A 15,568-nucleotide genomic window follows, 5' to 3' on the forward strand; every position below is an offset into this window, starting at 1 on the left:
GAGGTGTATACATGTACATATGCAGGCTCATTAACAGACAGGTAGCTTCTGATCATGCCCAGCTCAGCAGACAGCCACTTTTTAATAACGGACTGCAACATTCTCTTCTACATATCTATTTTCTTCATTTCTGAGAATTTGGGGGAAGTTACCATCTAAAAACAAGGTTTCCTTTTTATTCCCTCTGCTTCTTATACAAGGAGAGAAAAGGCTTTGACAAGACTAGAGATGATAGGATTTAGTTTACTCCTTTATAATCATCAACACACACACACACACTGCCACTTTCTCCAGCCTATACGAAAGTGATTTTTCCAAAACTCTGGACTTAAGGGTTCCTGACTTCTTGGCCAAGGATTTTTCCTTTTCTCTACATCATCTCCTCACATCTATCGTCACATTCCAGACCTTCTCATTCCAATAATATAATCTGCTCCCCCCGTCCCCCGCCCCGGATCTCAATTGAGAACATTGACCTTTTGACCACCATTTACTCTCTTGACAATCTACTGATCCAATTTCAACAATCCTTCTATGCCTGACACCTACAGTCTGTTCATCTTTTCACAGTGCCTGTTTCTCTCCTCACTCAGTGGAGCTACATCGCATGCACAATCTTTTAGAATCATTTTATTCATTCCTTTGCATGCATCCTCAATTCTTTTGTCTTTCTCTAGCTATACTATACATGCTTAGCTAAACCACATTCCTGGTTATATATAACTCTCCATCTGAGTCCGTATCTGACTGTGGCTGCAGAAGAATACTCGTACATACTAGCTGGTCACGATCCTTGAGTAGGCTTTTAATTCCGCTTTCCAATCATGCTCTGTCACCCTTACTCACTCTCCCTCCACTCTCCTAGATGATTGTCTCCCACCTCCTCTCCCCTCTCAGTTAACGAATCTTCAACCCTTATTATTCTCTTTGTGACCCCAACCTTCATCCCTGGCTCCTCCTTTTTTGTTCTTATCTTATACTAACTTCATAAAAAAATCTATCAGCTCTCTCTTCAAAATATATCCATAATCCAACCACATCTTACCATCTCTCCTGCCTGTTGCCCAGGTGTAGAACATTTGCCCTCTTACCTAAAGTATTACAAAAGTGCTTCCTCCTCTGCCCTTTCTCAGTTTTCAGTCTGAGCGTTACTATTTAAATTTAAGTCAACCTATGTCACTTCTTTGCTAACAACCCTCTAATCAATCACTTCTCTTCCCTCTCAGAATTAAAGCCAAAGTTCTTAAAATACCCTATAACATCTTATATGACCTGGTGCTGCAGATGACTCTTCCTGACCTCTTACTTCTCTTCCCCTGATCTCCTACTAGTCCTGCTATACTAACTTCCTTACTGGACCTTGAACTCACCAGGCATGCTCCCTCCTTGGGACTTTCTCACTTGTCAGGCCTTCTTCTAAAATATATTCCCTGCAAATAGTGCAGGGCTTCCTGGTCAAATTCTTCAAGCATTTTTTTGACCATCCTATCTAAAATAACACATTGCTTACCTTCCATTCCTTCTCATTCTCTCCTGCTATATTTTCCCGCTATCACTTACTAGTTACTCCTTTCACATTTTTACTTTTTTTAAATGTTTATTTATTTTTGAGAGAGCGCAGGCAGGGAGAGGGGCAGAGAAAAGGAAACAGAGGATCCAAAGTGGGCTCTGCACTGATAGTAATGAGCCCGATGTGGGGCTTGAACTCACAAACCACGATGACCCCAGCCGAAGTCAGACGCTCAACCAACTGAGTCACCCAGGTGCCCCACATATCTAACTTTTTTGGTTGATGATTATCTCTGTCTTCTTACATTGTAGATTATAAGCTATATGAGAGCAGGGGTGTTGTCTCTGTTTTCACTGCGCCTAGGTCAGTGCCTGCCACATAGTAAACACATATTATATGTTTGAATAAAAAGATAAACGGTGAGCCTGAGTTCAGACTGGCAGAAATAATGTGATTTTAATATCTGAGATGAATTAAGGAGAATGGAGTGGCTACATGGGAGTTGTGTATTAAAACCCATGTCTTTTAGTCATAGGAAAAGAGCATTCAAGATAATTCCCAGAATATAAATTGTTCTGTTTTCATCTAAACCGCTGCAGCACAGTACGTAAGAAGACAGTCACAGAAATGCTTTGCATGAAGCTACCCCTGGCGTTTTTAAATGAAATAAGAGTTGCACTTCAAACATCTTCCTAAATCTGTGAGACAAAATTTTTTAGAGTTATGGACAAGTGGCTGATGAAAAGTCTACTGGAATTACTTTGCATTGAACAACTATCAACATGAAAATGAAAATTCCAAAAAAAAGAAAAAAAGAAAAGAAAGAAAGAAAATGAAAATGAAAATTCTAAGTGCTCAAAATACTGGGCAGATGTTATTTAAGTCCAACCTGAATCTGTACTACTTAGTATAGACCAAGGACCAGTGTTAATGCACTGAAGAGAATTAGAGAATAATATAGAATCCAAAACCCAAAGGACACATGTAACCAGAACCAGGTAGACGTGCCACCTTTTGCTTCCTCTGAGATGTCAGATAATGAATACTTAACAAGATTATTTGCAGGTATATTTGTGCCCCAATTTAATTGGTTAGGAAACTGGATATAGTTCATTCCATGTTCCATTAATTCCAGAAGTCCAATTCTCAAGTATTCATCACTGTCGCCTCTATAAATTCCCAGGTTAATAGAATTGGTGTTAGTGTTTTTAAAGAGAGGTCCAGAGTGGATGGATCCAAATGGCATTGGTAAAAAGGATTTTAGTTCCAGAAAAGAAATTTAGTTTAATTTAACCCAGATAAACAGAAATTGTTACCAAATTGCTACTAAATGCGATCTTTCCTATTTGATGACACAGGCTATGAGAATACCTTTTATGATCTGCCCTGCCTATGAGAACCAGCACCGCTTTTGCTAAAGTTTAGGTTGAGAATCAATATAAAAAGACTGTATTATTATAATAAGGATTATTATTTGCTAATATTTATTGAATGTGTATTCTGCTAAGCCTTTTGCAAACATCGCATTTAATTATCACAACTATGCTATGGCTCCAGTGTTGTTACGATCACTATTTTACAGCTGAGAAAACGGTGTCTTAGAAACACTTGGTGTCCAGGGTCACATAGCTGGTAAGTGGATAAAATGAGAATTTGGATTCCAGCACCTACATTCTTAAAATGACTTCCAAAAATGCATTGTGGTCTGAGTCATAACTGCGTGAGCATATGATAAATTCATTGTTTGGTGTACCTTCTTGCTGGTAAAGACTTGGTATTTTAGGAACATTAAAATTCTTTTGAAAATGTTCCTTTAACCTTGCCTTCTGTCTTTGATAAAGGAAGCATAAGATCTAACTGGTAATTTTGCACCTTTATACCTCAGTAGTAAAAGGTCAAGACCAAAAATTAGAATATATTAAAGACTATTAACTTTCAGGGTCATCTCCAGGATTACATTCAATAAATGATAAGTGATAACCTTTATTTTGAAGTCACTGCAGTGAAACCAATAAATTTTATGCCTGGTGAAAGTACCTGAATCTTCTGAGCCTTTTATTGACTTGTAATTGGCTACATTTTTTCTAAGGTTCTGTTTATTTATTTTTGAGAGTGAGAGAGAGAGTGAGTATGAGCACAAGCAGGCAAGAGGCAGAGAGAAAGAATCCCAAGCAGGTTCCCCACTGTCAGCACAGAACCCAGTGGGGGGCTGGAACTCACAAACCATGAAATCAGGACCTGAGCCGAAATCAAGAGTCGGATGCTTAACGGAGTGAGCCACCCAGGTGCCCCGGCCATAAATATTTTTATGAAAAGGTTATAGTGTCTATTTTTAATGTCTGGACATTAACCTTGTTGATAACATTATTAGACTGTGAATAGTTACTAAATAAATAAAAGCATTACATATATATGAGTTTCAGATCGGGAGCAAATGCTAAGATTTATTCTCTTTCCTGAGTGTACAAGAGATAATAAAAAAAATAAATTACCAGTTTTATCTTTTATAGAAAACAGAAGTTAACAGATTTTTTAACCATTTGGAAAAGAAAAATGAAGACTTGAAGTCGTCTTTGTTTTTTAAGAAAATTGTTTTGTGCCAAAATTATGAATTTTTTTGTCATATCCTTTAAGTGATTAAAAGCCAAATTGTATTTTTGGATTAAATTTCAAAATTCTCTTGGTAGTCATGAGACAAATTTTATAAAGAAAAAAAATTTCATCCAAATTTCAGCTTAAGGAATCTTAGAACGCCAACACACGCGATATTTTTGGAAAGCTGGTACAGCCCAGATTGCCTTTCATTGAGAAATATAGCAGGGTACAGAAAGTTCTGGTTTCTGTGTCACATGCCATGATGCTCCCCAGAAACCCAGGCTTACAAGCAAAATAATGGACACTTTTTCTTCTCTTCTTTCATATGCCATAGTAACTTTGAGCTTTTACATATTCGTTAGATACAGCTGTATTTTGGCTGAAGAGTTAGTTGTCCTCCTAGGTGTTCAGAAATTATATTCAGCTCTGAATTTTGAGTTTTAGTGTAATCCTGGTAGTGGTGCGCTTTGATTTAAAAGTCCATCTATCTACTATTATGTTAAGGATGAATAAAGCTCTTTTTACACTAACAATGGTACATCTTGAAGATTTGAGCTTCAAGATAAAGGAAGCCACATTGTACATCCTGAAGGACAGATCTCAGGATCTGTCTCAGGAAAATGTCCTGCAGTAGAAAACACTTGTACACCAGAGACAGACAGATCTGTGTGACCCTGGGAACATCACTTAACCACTTGTGGGCTCAGTTTCTGCATTTGTAAGTTCCAGCAAATACCTACCTACCTCATAACATTTGTCTCTGCTGGTTGATAAAGCATCACATGTAAAGACCCCAGCGGAAAGCCTGATACACAGTGGCTAAATAGTTAACATTAGTCACTTTATTTCTCTAATCTCTATTTAATGTACATCCTTGCATAGTAATAATAAAGACCAACACCAGACAACAATACTTACTTTTTACCTAGTAAATTCAGGTGATCGAGGAGACTCAATCTCATATGTTGTATGCAGTTGAATTTTAATTTTTCTGATTCTTGGTCAATTATATATACTAATTGCAACTAGAACATGTACAACTTAAAAATTCCTTTCCTATTTAATAATTTAATTTACCCTGCAACCCAGTGATATAAGATTGAATGTATTATTATTATTATCTTGTTTTAGAGATTAGAAAAGTGTCACTTTCTGAATTGAAATGACTGACAGAAGTGGAGAGGGAACTTAGGGAACTTAAATTGTAGTCTCTGGGCTCTAAGTTTTGTGTGGTTTCATGATACTGTGCTACGTGTTCACAAAAATAAATGTTCTTCCCTTGTACAGCAACATGTTACTGGACAGTTGGCCACTGTAAGAAAAATAATTTAGGCACCAAAAAGTTTTTGAGGTAACTCAAAAAGTTAGGTTGGTCTATGGAGGAGAAAAAACTGAGTACTGCTGAGAGATTATTTTTCTAAAAAAAACAACAAAGAACCCTAAAAATACCCTTAAGATCCTTCATACAATTAATATATTTGTTACAATTTTGGGTTAAGTGCATTTGCTTTGACCGCAGTCAACTTCATTTTCCTTGGGTTCCTTTTTTGGCATTATTGATGATAATTTTACCTAAATGAACTGATAGTTTCATTGCCTATTCTCTAGCATGTTGCACATTTAGAAATTTAATGGATCAATATTAAAATTTGGGAATGTATTTCATATACTTTAAAATATCTAAGGCAATATGTTAAAATTATAAAAATATTTTATATTTAGTCTCATAGGCATTTTTGGAAGAAGTTCATGTATCCATATGGGAATTTAGATGTTCTTTTTCTTTTAGAGTAACTAATATACTTAAAGTTCAAATTATTTGTTCAAAAGAACATGAGAAACATATCAAAACAATTCTTAATGGAAAATAAGATGGATAAAGAAAGGAATGTAGATGCAGAATATGAAGATCTTATATATCGGGATAAAGGGATTTGGCCTTATTCCATAGGTCAGTGTCAGTATGTAAGGTCTGGAATTTTATCTCACATACAAGCTAAAAAGTCAAACTACTCTTTCATGATGCTGGCAGAAGATAAGAGTTTCCTAGATCAGAGACAAATGACTTTATGATTCACAGCAAAAGCCCTTGCTGAGTGTCACCATGCTGCTTGTGTCAGTTCCCTATGCCCCTTCCCAATCCCTCAGAAGTGACACACAGGGCCAACGATAGATGCCTGTGCACACTGGGTTATGTTAAAGAAGGACGCAGCTTTTATAATAAGAAAACACATTGAGGCACCTGGGTGGCTCAGTCAGGTAAGGGTCGAACTTCGGGTCAGGTCATGATCTCATGGTTCATGGGCTTAAGCCCCACGTCAGGCTCTGTGCTGATAGCTCAGAGCCTGAAGCCTCTTCATATTCTATCTCTCCCTCTCTTTCTCTGTCCCTCCCCCCTTGCATGCTTGTGCTCTCTCTCAAAAATAAGTAAATAAACTTAAAAAAAAAAAAAAGAAAACATAAGCCTGCTTTTTGTCAAGAAGGAGATGGTACCTAAGGTTGCTCACTGTAAGCACACCCTAAGAAATGGCCCAGATAAAGAGCATTCAGGGTCCTTCAATTCTTGTCATACTCAAAAGAATACTAGAGATATTGGGGAAACAGCATATTGCTTTTCCCAATAGCAAGTGGCTGTCACCATTTTTTAATGCCAAGAAATGCATTCCTCTAAAGGATAAAAAATATTACCAACAGTGACAATGCTTTCTATGCTGGTGACTTTCAGCATAGAGTCACCTCTCCCTTGCTGGTGAGGAGCAAGGGAAATCCCGCAATCTTTGCAAAATCCTCCAAGTGATTTTGGTACAACCACTTCACTAATCTAAGCATTGGGAGCCCCTGGAAGTTTGTTGGGGGAAATGACAGAATTATATTTTTACTTTATAAAAATAACTCAAGGCATAGTTCAGAAATTGACCAGAGTGGACAGGATGAGGACAGAACCGAATTAAGGAGGGTATTATGGCAACCATGATAAGTGACTCTGAGGTGATTCAGTTAATGCAAATATGGATGTAGAAGATGGACTAAGAAAGGAGTGCCGTACTGGAGCTGGGTTGGTGGGTAGAGGGGGAGATGATAGGAGAACTGTTGGAATTGACACATTGATGAGGAAATCAGCAGGTAGAAGTTTGAGAGGAGAGTAAGTTTGAGATAATATGTCTACTTTTTGAAAAGTTGTGTTTGAAAGATTTACTAATTTCAGGAAACCATGGGTTGAGCATAACTGGGCTCAATATATACCAGGATATAAAGGGGCATTCTATAGATAAGGTAGAATCCAACAATGAGATTTTCCTTCTGTTCACTTAAAATTAGCCAGAATTACTCACTTCCCAGTCAGCTCTGTCAAACACACACACACACACACACACACACACACACACACACACACGCACCACCAACATTTAGCACACTGTCGTGAACACTGAAGTCTACTAGACGCTGTATTCATGGTACAAAAATCTTGTCCAAAAATAGCACAAAAATCTCAATATCCATGGGACCGAATAATATCCAAAATGTACAATATTGTCTGGAGTCATTACTGAATGGATGTAAATGAATGGATAATCCAAACACTTCATACTTAAGCTAACAGTTTCAAACTCTTCTCATTGTAATCCATATTTTAAAAATAATTAGGGAAGGAGGGGGGATAATTTTTGTTTTATTCTCTTATTTCTCTATCTCAAATTTTAACACTCAGTTACCTATGAGTAAAATGCATATGGCAGAGAACAAAAGAAGCCAGTCTGGATAACTAGTTGATGATAAATAAGAAGTAAAACATCATTCTTGGTCAATACTCCAGCTATTGACCAAGGCCCAGCCATTTCATAGACAAAAACTGACATTCAGTTGTTATTTTTGATCTATCTGCTTTGCTGCAAAATTAGGTCTAGACACAAATGTCTGAGGCTTCAAAAGTTGGTAAGAGGATGAAAATGGATTTTCCTAAGTCTGAATCACTGATATTTTAGTAAATTCAATAAAGACAAAAATTAACCTTGGGCTCTTGGAATATATCTATAGATAATGAGTGTTTCTTCACTGTGTACAGAGTCATGCTCTTACCTGATTGCAGGTATTGATGTCTATGCCCCCCTTCAGATATTCCACTACTTTGTCCAGGTTACCTGCTCTGGCAGCACGGAGGAAGCTTGCATTGCTGTCAGACTGTGAGAAAAAGAAAAGACTTTTAGGTTATTACTGATAAAATAAAAACATATCAAAGACAGAAAGACAAAGAAAGTTTACACTGCAGGTAAAAAAGCTGTAGTTGCAAAATACCTCAATACTGAGTTTAAGACACTGAACAATAACTCATAGGATAAGGTAGCAACTTCATAGTATTTCTAGAGAGTTGTTTAAAGTCAATGTGTTCTGCTATGTTACAGAGTGTAGAAGAACTACTAAAATAAAAATACTCGTTACTGCTTTATTTTAAATCTTTGGCCACATTTGAAGATGAATTTACACTACCCCCAAATCCACTGTTACCCATTCATTTTAGCTTTGAGATGCTTGCGACCTTACAGTAAGCCTAATGTCAAGCCAAAAAGGAATCAAAATAGTAAAAGAAATTAAAGACACTGGGTTTCTTCTTTCTTTTCCTTTACTGTTTGGTTTTCAGAAAAGTCTGAGGAAGAATGCTGAGCATGGGTCGCTTGGTATTCATCTGTCCTCATTACAAGAGAAAAACAGAAAGCTCCGAGGATGCTTTGAGGAAAGAGGATAGCACTAGTTGGCAGGTGTGGACTGGACCAATGCAAATTTTGTGATCCCAGTGATTTTGGGAAAACAAGATTCAATTTAACCCAGCTGACATAATACCAAACTAAAATCCCTTGATAAAAATGAGCACTCTTAACGGAGTGCTGCTTTTTAAGTCCTCGTCTTCCCCCAGCACCTTTCAAAATCTGATCATGGAAGAAACAGCTGAATTTTCCCCACAGAACATCCAGAAGAGAGCCGCTCCAGAGATGAAGCCATAGTCACCTGACTCTCTGGCTTGCTGGCAAAGCCTGACTTTCAAATCTTAGCCCAATAACGATGATAAACTTTGTTAGGTTCCAAGACACTTGTGTAACTTTATAATTCTTCTGTGGTATAGCATCTGACTAAAGAGAATGTGGTAACATGAAAAGGGATGCCACTGACCTACTAGGAAGTGAGACACCATTGTGACAGCTTGTAATCCAGCACTGTCCCCAGTAGGCTACACTGCCTCTCTCCCTTGAAGAATGTGCTTGGCAGGGGCTCTTGGCACACTCTTGCAGACCTATTCATTATGGCTGGTGATGATGTACAGAGATAGAAATGGAGGTATTTTTTCTGGGAGTCTCAAATAGGAAATTATTTGCATACTGTTCAAATGATTTACACATGGGAAGATGGAAAACCCAAGACTAAATTACCTCACTTTTAACCCAAATACCACAATGATTTATATAGTTATAAATCAGATAGATAATTTACAAAGAGTTGAAAGGTATGACCGAAATCTATACATCTGGAATTCATGCTCTCACTCTTTAGAAGTCTATCACTTGGTTAACACCTGACTGTCCTTCCCTCCCTGCATGGCTGTGATCTACAGTGCCTCGCTCTTTGCCTCTCCTGAAAGCCATGCCCATGGCAGGGTGCCCTAAGTGTATCTGCAATGCCACAGTGACTGAGTTGTGACTCATTTTAAACTGCCTATTCGATGAAATTATTTTGTGGTTTGCGGCAAATTCTAATCTCCAGGAAGATTTTCCATCTCAGGTTTCTTGCCACAGCACTTAAAAGTGAAAGATCATACTATGCATTATGTTATGTCAATATCTCACAGGAAACATTAGTTACTATAAAAAAACTAAAATGAAACACTATTAGGTCACAGAAAGTATGACATTATTTTCCATATATAGTTTTTTAAAAAGTAAGTCTATGCACTATATATTCTATATTATATTAGAGATTATGCCTAGTAACTACTGTTATCTTGTACATGAGGCTAAATAATTATAGTTAACGCTCACTCGTTACTGTGGGTCAGGCACAGAGCTAAGGGAGCCAGTCATATGTATTATATCCTTAATACTCACAATAACACTATGAGAAAGAAGCTATTGTTATGCTCATTTAATAGGTGAGGTTTAGAAGGTCTCCAAGGTCACACAATTATTTAGTGGAAGATCCAAGATTTAATTTATGTTTATCAGTCCAGAGCTAGTCTTAACTGCTACTCTATCTCACCCCTCCAAAGCATCAAAGCAGATGTTACTACAGATACCTAACCTATGAGCTATAGATTGGTTTCAGTTGTGAGAAAACTGTTACGCCCTTGGTCTACATATTTGCTCTGCAAATCACGGCACTTCCTAAATAGAGTGCCTCAGCTGGAGAGAGAATTTTTGGCTGACATCTCTGTCCCCACATCTATCAGCCATCTATACACCTAGAAAAAGTAAGAGCTGGCTTGTGCTCTTTGCAGATGACATGATACTCTATATGGAAAACCCAAAAGATCCCACCAAAAAAACTGCCAGAACTGATTCATGAATTCAGCAAAGTTGCAGGATATAAAATCAATGTAGAGATATCGGTTGCATTCCTATACACCAACAATGAAGCAACAGAAAGAGAAATCAAGTAATCGATCCCATTTACAACTGCACCAAAACCCATAAAATACCTAGGAATAAATCTAACCAAAGAGGTGAAAAATCTGTACACTGAAAACAAAAGAAAGCTTATGAAAGAAATTGAAGGAGACACACACAAAAAAATGGAAAAATATTCCATGCTCCTGGATAGGAAGAACAAATATTGTTAAAATGTCAATACTACTCAAAGCAATCTACATATTTAATGCAATCCTTACCAAAATAACACCAGCATTCTTCACAGAGTTAGAACAAACAATTCTAAAATTTGCGTGGAACCAGAAAAGACCCAAATAGCCAAAGCAATCTTGAAAAAGAAAACCAAAGCAGGAGGCATCACAATCCTGGACTTCAAGTTGTATTACAAAGCTGTAATCATTAAGACAGTATGGTACTGGCACAAAAACAGACACTCAGAGAACAGAATAGAGAACCCAGAAATGGACCCACAAACATATGGCCAACTAATCTTTGACAAAGCAGGAAAGAATATCTAATGGAATAAAAGACAGTCTCTTCAGCAAGTGGTGCTGGGAAAACTGGTCAGTGACATACAGAAAAATGAACCTTGACCACTTTCATACACCATACGCAAAAATAAACTCAAAACGGATGAAAGACCTCAATGTAAAACAAGAAGCCATCAAAATCCTCGAGGAGAAAGCACACAAAAATCTCTTTGATCTTGACCACAGCAACTTCTTACTCAACACGTCTCCAGAGGCAAGGAAGGGACACAAAGGCAAAAATGAACTATTGGGACCGCATCAAAATAAAAAGCTTCTGCACAGCGAAGGAAACAATCAGCAAAACTAAAAGGCAACCAATGGAATGGGAGAAGATATTTGCAAACGACATACCAGATAAAGGGTTAGTATCCAAAATCTATAAAGAACTTATCAAACTCAAAACCCAAAAAACAAATAATCCAGTAAAGACATGGGCAAAAGACATGAATAGACATTTCTCCAAAGAAGACATCCAGATAGCCAACCGACATGAAAAAATTCTCCACATCGTTCATCACCAGGGAAATACAAATCAAAACCACAATCAGATACCACCTCACACCTGTCAGAATGGCTCACATTAATAACTCAGGCAACAACAGATGTTGGCCTGGATGCAGAGAAAGAGGATCTCTTTTGCATTGTTGGTGGCAATACAAGCTGGTGCAGCCACTCTGGAAAACAGTATAGAGGTTCCTCAAGAAATTAAAAATAGAACTACCCTATGACCCAGCAATTGCACGACTAGGTATTCATCCAAGAGATAAAGGTATGCTGTTTCAAAGGGGCACATGCACCCCCATGTTTATAGCAACACTATCAACAATAGCCAAAGTATGGAAAGAGCGCAAACATACATTGATGGAGAAGAGGATAAAGAGGATATGGTATATATATACATAATGGAATATTATTCAGCAATCAAAAAGAATGAAATCTTGCCATTTGCAAGTACGTGGGTGGAACAAGAGGGTAGTATACTAAGCAAAGTTAGTCAGAGAAAGACAAATATCATATGACATCACTCATATGAGGACTTTAAGATACAAAACAGATGAACATAAGGGAAGGGAAGTAAAAATCATATAAAACCAGGGAGGGGAACAAAAACATAAGAGACTCTTAAATATGGAGAACAGAGGGTTACTGGAGGGGGTTGTGGGAGGGGGGATGGGCTAAATGGGTAAGGGGCATTAAGGAATCTACTCCTGAAATCATTGTTGCACCATATGCTAACTAACTTGGATGTAAATTAAAAAAGAAAAAAGAAAAAAAAGAGAAAAAATCTAAAAAGTAAAGTTTAAAGGCAAGCAAAAGTATCATAAATGTGATAAGAGGGGAAAAAAAGCAGGAAGATGCTAACTGCATAATTCAGTTAGTGGCTATTTCAGAGGGAAGTCGGGGGGGGATGAAATGGGAGGGGGGTACGTAAGATGTGTTAACAGTGATATTCGAGTTCTTGGTTTGAGAGGCGCATTTGCTGGTGCTCATTATAAAATAAAATAAACTAAATCCGTGGAGTGGATGAAAGCTAAAAAAAAAAAAAAAAGAGCTGGCTTGTGAAAAACTACTTAGAAACATAATCTTTGGGGAATGAGGAGAAGAGGGGGTGAAGCACACATTATATTAAAAAGCCAGTGGACTATCTCTGCCTAATAGGATTAAACTCAGGAGCTAAGATCAGGGTGCTCTGTCATTCCGGTAAAAAAAAGAATGCCTAGAATAAGTAGAGCCAGAGGGAACACCTGATCCTGAAGGGATGAAGAAACACCTGCAGACATAGCTGCGGAAGCTTAAAGCGAAGATGTTGATCTGAAGGGGAGCTACAGGCGTCACTGAGGAAAACCCAATAGACCCTCTTAGAACTTCTTTAGGGACTGGGCATGACACAGAGGATTGCTTTAGCTATTACACAACTTTTTTTTTTTTTTTTTAGGTTTATTTATTTTGAGAGAGAGCGCACACGTGAGCTGGGGAGGGGCAGAGAGAGGAAGAGAGAGAATCTCAAGCAGGCTGTCTGCTGTCAGCACATGGAACCTCATGCAGGGCTCCATCTCAGGAACCGTGAGATCATGACCTGAGTCAAAATCAGGAGCTGGACACTTAACCGACTGAGCCACCCAGGCACCCCGACATGACTGTTTTTCATAACCGTTTTTCTCTTTCCTGAAGCAAACTTTTAGAAAGTAGATGCAAGTCAAAGACTTACAGTCAATCCGTGGAATTTTAGCAAAATGCATTCCCAGTGTTCTGGTGGGTCTAGACCCAACGGAAATGTAACATCTGAGCCACCCTGAGAGGGACCTCTTCAACAGTGAGTTATGGTAAGCTGGATTCTTTTAGAATCTGCTAAAAAAATTTAGGGAGAAAATGCATCATAAATGCATTTTGCAAATGCAAACAAACGAAAGTGTTATTAGAAAATAGATCCAGAAGATGGGTTTCAAGGAGAAAATGAAAATGAGCGTTCAAGTTTTATGTATATTGACCTCATTTTAGGTACAAAGTATAGACCTGCATGGAAATCCATATTCTTTTCCGGCTTCCACGTAGACACAGGCATTCCCTGTGCTACAATGAGGTCAATCTGTGATTAAAGGTCTCGACACAAGAGCTTAAGATAAACAGTAGTCGGTCTGGTTACCTTCAGTCAACACCGAGATGATAGAGATTCAGGGACTCACGGTGAGAGATGCGGCAGCTTTTATGATATCGTGTTTCCCTCGGAGTTATGACAAAAGTAATTATTTCAAAGTTAAGTGTAAGTAGGGGGGGAAGTATGCTCTCAAAATAGATTGATTTCACACATAACAGCTCAATAAAGAGAAAGTGAGGTAATAGCAATGCCTTGGGGGAAAGTCTCTAACAAATGTAAAACTAACCTCTTTCTGCTCTGCTGCTTTATGTCCTAGGACTCTCAAATCCTAAAACCAATTGTACTTAGGCCTATAAAGTCTGATTCCGGACAAGGAACTCAAATGCTGAGTCCCACTTATTGGAATCTGAAACAGATGGATGTCATTAAAACTTGCCCCCTTTGCAACCCTGATGTGGCATCTCAAGCCAAGAAAGAAAAATTTCCTTTTAAATTCCTCTTGACACAGTTCTGTACATTTTTTGTATCTGAACGTTAGAAAAACAGAATACTTTCTTAGCACCCAGCAGGGTGGACTTGAAAGGCAAAGAGGAATGTGCATTCACAGAGCCACATTATATCCTAAAGATAGTGCTTCCCCAGAGTCTAGGGGCATATTCACAGGCGTCCATGAGTTTGCTACAAGATTTTTTTTTTTTTAATTCTGTGCTTACATTTCAACAATAACCTAACAAGAAAAATATAAGCATGTTCCAGGTCATCTAGATAGCTACCCTTTAACAAGTACCACCATGCAATTTTGGTATATGCCTTTGTGTTTACAGTTCACTGCGTAACAAGTGAAGTAGATATGCCATATAGATGCATGATATGCAGAAAGTTTTGCTGTGGTGCAGAGAATGATCAGAGAATCTGATCACTGTACATGGCAGGATGGTACACATGATAAACCAAAAAAACAGCAGTCAGCAGCCACATTAAAGTTGCAAATAAACGTACGGCTCAGATGCTATCTTTGCATGGTTCAACTTGCATCAACCATTGGCAGTGAGTGTAACAGAAAGTCCATGGGGAAACGTTTTTCAGTGCCCAATGTTTGCGTTTACTGGATTATGTACGTACAAACCTCCATGGAAATATTAATTTCCTCTCTGAGTAAATACGGAGAGCTTTAAACGATTATCAAATGGCATGCCGTTAAAATTGACATTAGCAAATTTCTCTGATAGCTTTAAGTTTTATTACTGTGAAGTGAAAAACAAAACCTTAAACGTGTTAATAATGGCTTGTACAACATGCTTACAAAAACAATTCTTTGTTATTTTCATTCAAGTCAAATTCAGAAGCCTATTAAATTATAGAAATCTGGGGTTAAATCTTTTTACTCTTAAACCCTGTATCTGTTAGTTTTAGTCAGTGCTATACATTCTACTCAATTGGAGTCAAGCATTCGAGTAATGCTTGTTTTGTAGTTTTGTTTATGCTTACTTTGTAAACTTTCTTTTTAGCAGTGGGTTATGATTTAAGGAGCTTTGTGTAGTTTTGTTTTTACAAAACTGAGCCTGGGTGGCTAAGTCAGTTAAGCACCTGACTCTTGATTTCAGCTCAGGTCATGATCTCAAAGTTGGTGAGTTCAAGTCCCGCATCGGGCTCCGTGTGCTGACGGTGTGGAGCCTGCTTGGGATTCTCTCTCCCTCTCTCTCTG

The 15,568-nt window shown here is 37.9% G+C and overlaps 1 protein-coding gene across 50 annotated transcripts in view; it reads right to left on the bottom strand.

Moving 5' to 3' along the window:
* ANK2 (ankyrin 2) overlaps positions 1–15,568 on the bottom strand; it is a 669,482-nt gene that overhangs the window by 202,073 nt on the left and 451,841 nt on the right. For all 50 annotated transcript variants that reach the window (XM_053901307.1, XM_053901312.1, XM_053901304.1 and 47 more), the window contains one exon: positions 8,183–8,284. In XM_053901307.1, coding sequence (XP_053757282.1) covers positions 8,183–8,284 — 102 coding nt within the window. The remainder of the gene's footprint in view (positions 1–8,182; positions 8,285–15,568) is intronic.

Source organism: Panthera pardus, unplaced genomic scaffold (assembly GCF_024362965.1).
Source record: "Panthera pardus isolate Hobbes unplaced genomic scaffold, ASM2436296v1 HiC_scaffold_13, whole genome shotgun sequence".
NCBI classification, from domain to species: domain Eukaryota; kingdom Metazoa; phylum Chordata; class Mammalia; order Carnivora; family Felidae; genus Panthera; species Panthera pardus.